Here is a 12,459-nt window from a genome sequence, read left to right on the forward strand (position 1 = left end):
TCCAGCATGGTTATTGTCTGGCCCTCCAAACATTCAACCTCACAGTTGCCTTCTTTCTGTAGAGCATCAAAATCTCCTAAAACAGGAAGTAGAAGCTCTCTTGCTAAAGGAAGCCATAGAACCAGACCATCTCCTGTATCAATGCACAGAAGTATACCTCATATACTTTATCATTCAAAAAAAGGGGCTCATTAAGGCCCATATTAAACATCAGGCCTTTAAATAATTGCATACTATCAGAACACTTCTATATGGGGAATGTAAAGGATGTGATTCCTTTACTTCAACAAGGTGACTTTGTTAGCACTAGACTTTAAGAACATTTTCCTCCAAATTCCCATTCATCCAGCTCATCACAAATACCTCAGATTTGTTGTAATGAGAAAATATTCCCAAATCAAAGTGCTCGCATTAGGAGTTACAAATGCTTTTTTTGTGTTCACCCTGTGCCTAGCAGTGCACATTTACTCGATTCTCAGCCACCCGCTGGAAAACAATCTTAACAATGGAGCTGATACCCATGTGATTAATCACTGAGAGGAGGAGCCACTTTACCTAGTGATTCGAAACACTTCTTTGAGGAATAACAACTTGCACACATCCTGACCCCACACCAAGGCCCTCATTACGATGCCAGTCGGACGAGCGTCCAATTGACTGATGGGCATTGTTTCGGGATTGGGACCGCCCACAAAGTAGGTGGTGGTCCGACCTCCAAATTATGATCTGACTGCCTTGTAGGCAGTTGGAAACATGGCTCTTTGCATTGATGCTTGTGCTGCAGCAGCCCAGAAAAGGCAATGCAAAAGGCATGTTCGGAAACATCCCTGCACCATGTGCCAGACATCAGGGTGCATTGATGTTTCAGGGGACTTCACAAGTGCTCCCGGGCCATGTAGCAGAGGCCCAGGAGGTAAGGAGATCATGCTAGGGGTCCCCAAATTCCCTTTTAGACAGCCTTTCTATGGAGGTCAGACCGCCATAGAAAGGCTGTCATAAAGGGGCATCGTAATCCCTCGGCGGTGCCTGGGCAGGAACTGCCCCTATTGTAGGGTGTTACACTCCGGAACCGTTGGTCGGTCCCTCTGCGTGCCACCGCTGACTGCTCATAATGCAGTCGTCGGACCGCGGCACCAGATGTCGGACAGATCGCCACAGACAAGCCGTCTGTGGCAGTCCATCCAACATCATAATCGGGCCCTAAATGAGAGAAGTATGCTAAGCATGTGAATCTACAGCACTACATGCCACGAACAGATGCTTACAGGGTAAGTAACAAAATCCTTTTACTTGCTTTATTCCAAACTGTAACATGTGTTGATGTTCATTTAGCAGTTACAACCTATGTGACTACACCGATTTCTCAAGGGGCACACCTTTGAGCAGGCTGCTGTTCTACTGCATGTGTGGCATTGCCTACCCATCACAATTCTAGAGCAAGTTGTGGTCTTGTTGGAATACTTAAGGGGACAGAGCAAGATAGGAAAAGATATAAAAAGTTAGAAACTTAAATTTTAGGGGCCTCATTGCCCCCTATTATTGTTGGTGAACAACGTCACCTTATTTCTTATAGTCAAAATATGTCTTGTTGAGTCTTAGCTCCGCATTAGTATTCTGATGTGCATGGATTGGACGGCTAGTGAAATATTTGGTAAAGCTTTTTTTAAAATGGTAAATTTGCAGCAATTTCCATTATTTAAGATTTCTTTAGGCAACCCATACATTCTGCCTTCCTAAAGTAACAACTGTTTTGCATGATGTCAGTATTTGTCTCGCTCTCCCTTACAGCAAGAATTAAGTTTCTGAGAGTCAGACTTAATTCATTCTACAGGTTTTATTATTTGTAACTGGTGATTTAGTGTATCTTCATGAAAATTTTGTTTGGAAAATACAGTCTTAAATGTAAGTATTTGCCGGCTGAAAGAATAACATTTGTGACCCTTCAATGTAATATTTGTCTGAAAAGGATTAGTTATCATTTGGTAAATGTGAGAAAGTGGCTCTATATATACTGGACCAAGATCAGGTACAGTGTGTATAGAGTCTACAAACCCCAGAGGTATAACAGAGGTTAAAGCCAGGTGTGACCTTACTCTCTAAAGTGGTAGCTTGGTCGAGCAGTAAGGCAGTACCAGAGGACAGTGTCAAGTGTTTGTTGTACACACTCAGTCAGCAAAAGGTTTCACACACTCAAAGACTGCACTCCAGGCCAATTGATTTTATATCAAAGATATAATTGTTTTGTTTTTAGAACCAACAGGTATCAAAATATACTGTTCTCAATATGGTCTCAGATGAGTACTTTGCAGAAAGGCAATAACATTTGTAAACACAATAGGTACAGGGGTTGCAGTAGGCAACACAATTCTAAACACAATTTAGCATTGAGCTCAATGGGGGTTTCTATATTTATACAGCTGATTACTTTGTAGATTACTCTGGTAGTTCCAGGACTATAAAGCTATTTTTAAGGAATATAAAGCTATTTTTAAAAGTTCACACTTAAAAACCTTGCAATGAAAATCTGGCAATGTTATCCAATGGGAGAAAATTCAGGTTGCAGTTAAAATACGATCTTGTTACTTTTGTAATCCAGTACTGGGCTCCTACAACCAGCACTGGGGTCTCAACTTGAAACAGGTAAGTAATTACGTTTCAGTATTTTGTATGATTTTTAAAGAATATTTCAAGTTTTCAAAAGTAGACACTTGAAATTTCATAGAAAAGCACACAATGGATTCCTATGGAGGAAATTCAAGTTACTAGTAAACCCGGCTAGGATTACTTTTGCGGTTCAGTACTGCGCTACAAGATGCAGTACTGGTTTCTCTCCTGATCACAGGTGAGGACTTCGGAATTTGGTTGATTTTATGGGAATATTTTAAATTTTCAAACCTTCACACTTAAAAGATTTTTCGAGTCAAACCAGTCAATGTTATCCAATTGCAGGTAAGTGAGTTACTGGTTTCCAGGCGAGTACTCGACTGGTGAAGTTAGGGTTCTGGGCATAGACTCAGGGGTCCTCCAGGGACAGGTAGATACAGTTGGTTCAGCCTCAGCAGCACAGGGGCAGCCGGGTGCAGAGGTAGTTAGGCCCAATGTTATCCAATGTGGGGCAGGGGACCTCCGGTTGGTGGCTGCTGGGTAGCAGGCCACGCTGCTGTGGGAGCTGGGCTCCTGGTCACTTGCTCTCGGCAAAGGGGGGAGTAGGATAGGACAAAGGTTGCACAGCCAGAGGCACTCGGGTAGCTGGGTACAGGGTGCTTTTGAGCCGTCGGGCGCTCAATGTTATTCAATGGGAAAAGTAACAAGCCTTTATAATGCAATGGTTTTGCCTTTGTTAAAGTTAGAGCTATTGGCATTGCTCTTGACATTATTTTTATTTGTTTTTTTCTAACATAAATAAATGGCATTGTCATTTACAATGTCAATAGCTTAATCTCTCTCAAATGCCACATACAAACACCCACAGAGAGCCCCCCCACACACGCACACAGAGCCCCCCCACACACACACCCACACAGAGCCCCCCACACACACACAGAGCCTCACACACACACAGCCACACAGTGCCACCCTCACACAGAGCCCCCCACACACCCACACAGAGGCCCCCCACACACTGCAAGCCCTCCCCACACACTGCGAACCCCCCCCACACGCTGCGAGATCCCCCACACACACACTGGGGATCAACATGAAAATAGGGCAATGACTGAGTTAGACCAAGAAACAGACACAGCCACACAGAGCCCCCCTCACAGAGCCCCCCCACACACACCCACACAGAGCCCCCCACACACACCCACACAGAGCCCCCCACACACACTGCGAGCCCCCCCCACACACTGCGAGACCCACACACTGCGAGACCCCCCCCACACACTGGGAGACCCCCCACACACACTGGGGATCAACATGAAAATAGGACAATGACTGAGTTAGACCAAGAAGCAGGGGGTCAATGTATTCTGCACTCCTCAATCCGTCAACCATCGACGGTTGTTCTGCCCACCACACTTTTGTTTAAGGAAGGGCAGTCAAAATAGGAAAAATGTACAATTACCCCAAATTCCTGTCAAAAGTTTCCATTGTGTCTCGACCATTGCTATCCTATTTTTCAACACAAACCACTTATTTTGGGGTTTGTTTCTTTACAACAGAAACATGCAAGTCGAGCTGGCATGACCAGCAGAATGCTGTCGTTGTGGCCATGGCCTGTTTGTGGGAGCCCTTTGCCAAAGAATGTTCACCTTCTGAAATATTAATATCTTCTTTTTAGCTTATGAGGCTCAAGGCTGTGTGGTTAGCAAACAAACATCAGACCAAGAAGGCTAAAATGAAAACTAATATATATGTTCTCCAGGTGGGGTACCAAGCACACAAAAGCAAATTTTCCCGCCAACACAGTAGAAACCTTTAATTACGGTGGGTCAGCTTCTTCTAGACCACAGGGGGCAGCAGCCCAACAGCTTCACTGCTAGCCTTCTGTGGTGTAACGTATTAAACTCAATGATATTCAGATTGGGCACTCAATAGCTGAAATAAGTATTTAGTGGACTTTTTCCAAGGTACTCTCTTGTCACAAATTTTCTTTATAAAGTGTCTGGCAGCCTCTACATTTACGAAGACAAGGATCTTGCCCTAGTGTTGCAGGTGAAGTATTGTGTTGTGGCATCAGAAGCAGAATGTAAACAAACCATTACAACGGGTTTGTCTAGTTTGAACACATTTACTATTTCCAAAATACACTTCGACCTGAGTCACAGAAAATATATACGTGTCAATGACTTATTGCTTCAGAATATCTAAGAGGTCAATGGATTTTTCACAATCATAAGAGTGGCGAAGGGTCAGAAACATAATGGTCTCCTGGTCGCACCGTAGGTGGTGGCACCTGTGTTGGTGTACAGCCTCAGAGTTGTAACTTTGTAAGATTTGCAAAACAAGGTAAAGGCCTTTCCTCTCTCTCATTTCACTTCTAACAATAAGTAAGCTTCTAGAAGGCAGCACTGAAAAAGCCATAATTGTGGAGGAAGGATTTTGCATATGGAAGAAAGGTGAAATTTCCAAATCACATTTTCTTAACGCTACACCTTCCGATTGAAGTCTACGCAGACACAGAATTTTACCGTATTTTCTTTAGTTTGCTGGACTGTTTTGTGAATCATCACCGCCGCGACCCGGGACTCATAACCGCTAAGAAAACACACCGCCAGCGGCCCGGGACCCGTGAGCAGCATCGGAGCGGCTGCGCTGGGATTGGCTCGCTCAGGGAGGCTCGCCTGAGAAGGACGCGCTGCCATTGGTCCACCGCCAGGGTCTACACGAAGGAGCCGTGCTCCTATTGGCCGAGGACCGGAGAGGCGTGCGGCGTCAGGGGCTCGTCCCGAGAGCCGCACACGGATTGGACGCGCGCCTGTGCCCCTCGAGAAGAGGCGCTGCTGCCGGGGAAGTCCTCCTGCCAGCCCCTGGGCCCTCGCGTGACTGCTGCCTACCCCGCGTGTGGCGAACTCGTCACCAGAGATCCCCGACTGTTGTGGGGGCATAACGAGGAGCACGGGGAAGGTGACCGGAAGCGCTGAGAGCGCAGGAGAGACGGGGAACTCGCTGTCCACTCCTCCTCCGGATGACGTGGCGGAGGCTCGGCCGGCTGGGCCAATCCCAGCGCGGCCCTGGCTGGAGGCACACGGCTGCTTCCTTCGGGCCGGATCTCGCTGCGGGCAGCATCTCCGGTCTCCCTCACAACACGGGAGACCGGCAAGGCAGGAAATGGCTTCCCCAAGGAAGGGGGAAGCGGAAACCACGCCCTCCCAGCCCCGCCCACAACCAGGCGGCGGGCCAGACATCTTCTTCCGGTGTTTCCAATGTCGGCCCAGATTCGGGGGCGTTCCCGAGAACAGGCTTTCGGCTGACGTCGCCAAAAGCCAAAAATTCTCGGGAACGCCCCCGAATCTGGTCCTGCATTGACGGACAAACGTGTCTTCCAATGGCTAGCCTCCATTTATGGAGCTAGCCAATGAAAGACGGGGGCGGATTCCCAGCCCCCATACTGTACTCGTACGCATTGGCTAGGCAAAACCTAAAAAGGAAATAAAGGCTGCAGACTCGGACGGTGATTCTTCAGGTGCGACCACCACTTCGAGAGGTAAGTTGGGATCTTGGAGAAGAGGTAGGTACCCCAAAGGCAGGCACGGGGCTGCAGGGAGCCGGGTGCAGGGGTATCTTTTGGTGTCGGGAATCTTACCCTCGGCTGGTCGCGGTTGTGGGGGTCTCTGGTTCTTGAGACTGCAGGTGTCGTCTGGTTCGTCGAGGAGGGTCTTTGGGCACTGGACTTCAGGTCCCAGTCGCTGGGGGGACGTCCTCGGTGTCTTGGATCGCATGGGCCGGGCTCGGTGGGTGCAGAGTGGGCAGGTCTTGAGTTTCCTGGCTGGCACCAGGGGGTGGTTGTTGAAGCAAAGTCTCTGCTTATGGGAGTCCCAGTCTTTAAGAGAGTCAAGGCAGGCGGGCCCTCCGGGAGTCCCAAGGCTGGTGTCCGCAGGAGTAGCCGGGATTAAGCAGGAGCAGGTTCCAGGATCGACAGGCCGGTAGGGCTGGGGCGAAGTCAGTTGGTGTCGTCCCGTTGTTAGCAGATGCACGGCGGGTCTTCTTCTTGATCTTCTTTCTTCTTTTCGGGATCTGAGGAAGGAAGGTTCAGGGTGCCCCTAAATACTAAATATAGGGGCGTTACAGGTAGGGCAGGGACCAAAAGGTTCCTGTCCTGGGGTGGGTACACCCCTTATCCTGCTCCTCTCCTGTGGGAGAGGGGCAGGAGCCTAGCTGTGATTGGGCAAGGCTCCCACCATCTTCAAGATGGCTGGAGCCCGGGGTCGAGCGTCACCTCGCCTCTCCCACCTGAGTGATGGGGTTGGCACACTCTGACCCCCCTCCCTTCCTGACGTAGGATTTCCCGCTAGTCTTCCCGCCAGAGTGGGGGTTAGAACTGGTGGGGGCCAGTTGCTGAGTACAGCAAATGGTCTGGAGTTCACAGAGGTGGCCTTTGAAGCTTCCCCCTGCCTATCCTGGGGTAGGAGACCTAGCACCTCGCCCAGGATGTGCATTGTTGCAGGCCCAGGAGAGCGGGGGGCTCTCCACCCAGCGGTCCAGCAACATGTCTGCTGTGTGGCAGCCCCGGCAGCCACTCAGCCCAGACGTGGATTGTAGGTTAGGTTTCAGGGGGCATCTCTAAGATGCCCTCTGTGGTGCATTTTACATTAAATCCCACACTGGCATCAGTGTGGGTTTAATGTGCTGAGAAGTTTGAAATCAAACTTGTCAGTCTTCAGTGTAGCCATATGGTGCTGTGGAGTTCGTAATGACGACCTCCCAGCACCATATACTCTTAATGGCATCACTGCACTTACAGTGCCCAGGAATGGCACTGGGTACTGTAGGGGCACAGGGCTCATGCACCCACACCACTGGCATAGGGCACCCAGCTAGAGGGGTGACTGATGTATGCCAGGGCAGTGGGTTTGTGGGCATGGCACACAGTGATGTGTGCCATGTCGACTCTTTGTTTAGTTTTGTATTTAGGCACTCAGCCTGCAAAGGTAGTGTGAGGATGTCCGGGTACAGGGCCCCTAAGGGTGGCACAATAGGTGCTGCTGCCCTTAGGGGTCTTCTCTGGTCACCATGCCCTGGGTACCTAGGGTGCCATTTACTAGGGGCTGACAGGTGGCAAGAGATTCCAATTGGGTTTTAGTTTCAACACCGTTTAAGGGAAGGAACACAGGCCCCTGGGTACCTGGTTGGCAGGAGCCCAGGGCACACTCAGTCAAAGCACATCAGCAGTTCAGAAAAAAGTGAGGGCATAACAATGCAAGAAAGATGGCACTTTCTTACAGTAAACCAGATGCCTTATAGTCTCAATACACACACCTGCTCTTGCTTTTCGGCAATAATTTAAGTTGAATGTGGTATTTCTAATGTAGAAACATTTGCATATCCCTATTCCTTGAATATAGAGCATTGAAAAAGTACTAAACTAATCCATGTGAGTTGAAAACTAGAGGCAACCAGTCTACAGGCTTCCAAATGTCTGCAATAGCAGAGTATGGAAATGGAGAGCACAGGGGTTCCAGGTAGTGTCTGATTGAAAGGATTACTATCACTCCTTGCAACAAAATTTTACAGATGCTACTTAAATATGTTTGCACTGGCATTAAATGTATGTTGGAGTGAAAAATATACATAAGTAACTCATCTGTTATTTCCTCCTCAGATCTATTGAAAATCACCAACTTAAGAGTAAAGTTGAAGAAACTGCACACCCTGGGAGATGACCTCTTGGATTCCCGCATGGAGATCAAAGAAAAATACTACTACGCCATTTATGATATGGTGGTTCGTGGCAACTGCTTCTGCTATGGCCACGCCAGTGAGTGCGCACCTGTGAATGGGTACGCTGATGTGGAAGGCATGGTAAATGATCTCTCTATTCCACATTTTGAAATTGCATGTGTAATTGCTTCTATATCGTGCTCACTACCCCAGGTGAGATATTAAAGTGCTCTAAGCCAGGCAGACCATTCCATACATTAATTCCAGTTTCTTTGTGGTAGATTACATTAATAGTAGTTAGGTGTAGTTATTAGGGGAGGTTACGTAGTTTATGCACATGGTTGGTGGGTTTACTAGATTAGATGATTTTGTAGAGGTTGGGTAATGTTAGGTTGCAGAGCTATGATTTGCAAAACACGATAGGTCCTAATCTTTGATGGAGCTGTGGGCAGTTTTCAGAAATAGATAATAGAACATGCATGTGACAATACGAAGGCATTTAAATGAAGAGGAGAGGTGGCAATCCAACTTTTTAATTAAAGATTAGTTTTTCTGCTGTATTGAAAAATATTAACTTTACTTTTGAGAGCATGCAATTCAAGGATAAAAGACTAGAAAGAATCAGCATAATTTGTATGCAAAGATAGTGATATATTAGGAACTTCTGATAGGTTCCAGAATCAGGCAAACTATCTGTCTACTCGGTGATCCCGCTAGACCACTGCTCCAGCAAAATCAGCTGATCAGCACAGGGATTGCAGAGCACAAAGTGTTGGCTGGATGCATATATTAGGACATATTAAGAGCTGTAGGCTGTGCTCAAAGGAATCTGTAAACTCATAATCTTAGCAAAGTGAGGAGATATATGTGCAAGTAGCGCTAACAATGAAAAGGAGATTCTGCAAATGCCGAGTGGATCTCTGGAGATGTTCATCCACAAGTGTGGCTTATGATATTCATTCTAAAACCAGGATCTCTTTGGATGCCTCCTGGTTTTAGCATGGACAACTTCCTCAGAAAGCCGAATTGTATTGCCTTCATTCCTGTAGCTGGCGGGTGGAGATCCAGACCCCTAGATGAGGCGATGATGACCGGGCTGCTGATTAAACCTCCTGAAGCACTGGCCTTTGGCGTGTTGTAAAGGGTGGGTTTGACTACAATGAGATCCAGGCAATTGTCTTTCTAGATCACAGGAAATGCAGAGACCTCACTCCTCAATGAGCCTGTTCCAGTTTGGAGATTGCCCTGCCGTGAGGGGCATCGCTACACAAAGTTTTATCTGGAGAAAGGGCAGGCAAGGACAATTATATGATAACTACAATTTTTTTGTGAGGTGTTCAGTTGCTCAAAGTCTCATTGAGCCTTTCTGTGAGGATATCTGAAATGCTATTTACTCCCCTTCAGGAGTCCTAGGCAGATGTATGAAAGTAATTCACCCATAATTTTACCTCGCACCTTGTACTGGGAAAGGTTTTGTGAGCTGTTTACATAATAACAGTTTCCATATACCACCTGCGACCAACATCCAGGTCTGTGGTGCTCTACATAACGGCTCAATCAACATCCAGTTCTGTGGCAGTTTGTATATCTTTATTGACAGAAGACAGACAAATATGCCAACTCTCCCAAATAAAGCCTGCATTAAGTGCTGGGTACACCATTTCACAGGCAGCACAGATGTAGCAATCTGCATTTTCTGCCTTAGTGGGATGTGTTGAACTTCACATAACTTTAACGGGCCTTCTAGGTTAGTCTGAAGATTATTTATGCGCTTATGGTGCAATGTGTCCAGGCTGTTAAATTGTTCTCTTTTAAGTTAGCAGCCTTTCCCACATGTGATTTCTGCAAAGCTATAATGAGGTGAGTAACATTTACAGAGGGTTGGGTACTTAAACATGTGTTGATGGCTTATGATGTCTGTGTAGTGCCATGTGCCCAACTTAACAACCCTCAAACTAAGCACTAGCACAGGCAAGAAGGCAACACACGAGGTCCCCAAAACAAAACCAGGGTGCTCGACTCCTGCCTGCTCGACAGCTAGCACAACCTTTAGTTTAACACCTGCCCTTAGGTTAGATTATTGCTGCCGGGAGGTCCCTTAAGACGAGGGTGACTTTTTCCTGGTCCTGGTTTTTAAGCCAGCAGCGGCACACATACTGGGACTTGTAGTTTCTCTTTTCTTATTTTAAACACATTCCTTTTGAAAATGGTAATGTGTGGTCTTTTGAAATTGTAAAGGTGCTAATCAAAACAATCACCTTTTAGTAATTGCTCTACAGTTGTGTAGAGTAGGCATTCAGTGGGCTGCAGTGAACTAAGTAGAAGGTTGGAGTGCGCTTCTATGAAGTAATGTATATGTTGGAGCTAACGCTTTGTTTGCCAGAGCCGTAAAACAGGCTGTACACTTCATTGCCCCTTTATCTAGTCTAGCTTCCTGTTGCAAATTTGCGTGTGCTGTAATAGAACATCTCCCTGATCTGAGTGTCTATAAAACCAGGCATAAACCGCGTTTACCCAAAGTAAGTCTGATGTATAATATATAACGTACAGAAGTTGCCCATCTCTTCAACTGCTGCTTGATAGGACCACACTTATAGCCTTAAAATTAAATGTGTCACATACCCTCAGGCTATAGGTTCTGCTCTCACATGGCTGAAGTTTTGTAATTCAAAAATACCACTAACAAAGCAGTTCTTTAAGGTACCATTCTGAATGCCACATGGACTTTTGTTGTGATAGAACTGAAGAATGTGACAGCTGCACCTTCCTGACTGCTCTAGCAGACTTTCTAAGTAGAGGCTGTCCCGGCAGTCTCCTGAGCTGCTCTTTGTAGAGGGTTGGAGATGGAATGATTGATGCTTGGTCTTTGGGCCCTAGGGGCTCCCCCTTCACCTTGTAACTCGACATGTCTTGCCTGTATCTGAAAGCCCTGGTATGATCATGGGTATATTACTGGTCTCAGCTTCCATCTACAGTCCACCTATAGCGTTTATAATGGAATGTCAAAAAGCACAAGACCAAAAATACAGTGTACCATTTTAGCAAGAGGGGAAAATCGTAACCTACAGGAGGAGGTTCAGATAGTTACGGTAGAAGCGTAAGTTCTCATCCTGGTCCACACATTGCCCAAATGAGGCTGAAATGCATGTTTGTGAGACAATGGGATATATTTTACTTACCAACACTTTTAGGACCCTTCGGTTAAGTTTATCAAACCTTCAGCTCAACCCTGGGTAGCTGTGGCTCTGGCCAGCAAGGCTTACATGAAGGAACAAGTGTCAAGCATTTAAACAGCACCAAAACAATTGAAGAAATCGTCAAGACGCCAAAGAAATCCGACACCAATTTATAAAAAATAGACTATGTTTAGACACCACTATGAAGATCTACCAGAAGGTTACTGGAGGTGTAGCATTTGCAAGGCTTAGTAAATCAAAGCATTTCACTCAAATGCTCACAAGTATTGGCTATTTCAATGAATTTGGCACCTAGAAACATTTGGAGCAAACAGTTTGCCAGGTTGAAACGCTGTTGGTTAGAGTTCTACTCTGGCAGGGAGCAAGTCAGGGGGACCAGCAAGGCCCTCAGAAACAGTTACCTCCTCAGAAGATGCAGTTACAGTCACTTTATCCTTGTTCAATGGATTCCCATGGAACTGATCCTGATGCTGAGGGCACAGGATGCTTGGAGATGCTCAAGGATGCTGTTAATGCGACGCGCTCAATGAGGGTCTTCCTGCAGGGACGCTTCAGTCTACGAAGGTGATAAGGTGTTCCTGGGCACAGGGTTCAATGTCTCACAAGGTCTTCTCCAGTTTGGGGAATAGGACCATGGATCAATAGGACTATTCTGTGCCAATGGAGGGACGTCTTTGGACTGCCCGGCAAAGAAGGCTTTCCGTTCAGGGAATCAGAACTGCCCAATTGATTACGCTTTCATTGATGCATGGCACTTTAAGGATGTGGAACAATTTGAGGTATTGCGGAGTGATGGTAGTGATCATTGGACCTTAGAATTGTTAATTAAGATGGAAGAGGAACCAAAGAGAGAAAGAGTGATTCCCTTGCAGATCGAATACTCCAGACGCTTAACCACCTGTATAACCGAGGAAAGTCTGCAATTGGTCAATAATTTGTT

At 46.6% G+C, this 12,459-nt stretch overlaps 1 protein-coding gene across 1 annotated transcript in view; it reads left to right on the forward strand.

Annotated features, from left to right (window-relative positions):
• Positions 1-12,459, forward strand: part of LOC147666006 (laminin subunit beta-1-like) — a gene marked incomplete at its 5' end in the record, with an annotated part of 280,699 nt that overhangs the window by 50,685 nt on the left and 217,555 nt on the right. The window contains one exon of the mRNA XM_086949328.1: positions 8,264-8,463. Coding sequence (XP_086805454.1) covers positions 8,264-8,463 — 200 coding nt within the window. The remainder of the gene's footprint in view (positions 1-8,263; positions 8,464-12,459) is intronic.

Source organism: Lissotriton vulgaris, unplaced genomic scaffold (genome assembly GCF_964263255.1).
Source record: "Lissotriton vulgaris unplaced genomic scaffold, aLisVul1.2 SCAFFOLD_1018, whole genome shotgun sequence".
Classification (NCBI taxonomy): domain Eukaryota; kingdom Metazoa; phylum Chordata; class Amphibia; order Caudata; family Salamandridae; genus Lissotriton; species Lissotriton vulgaris.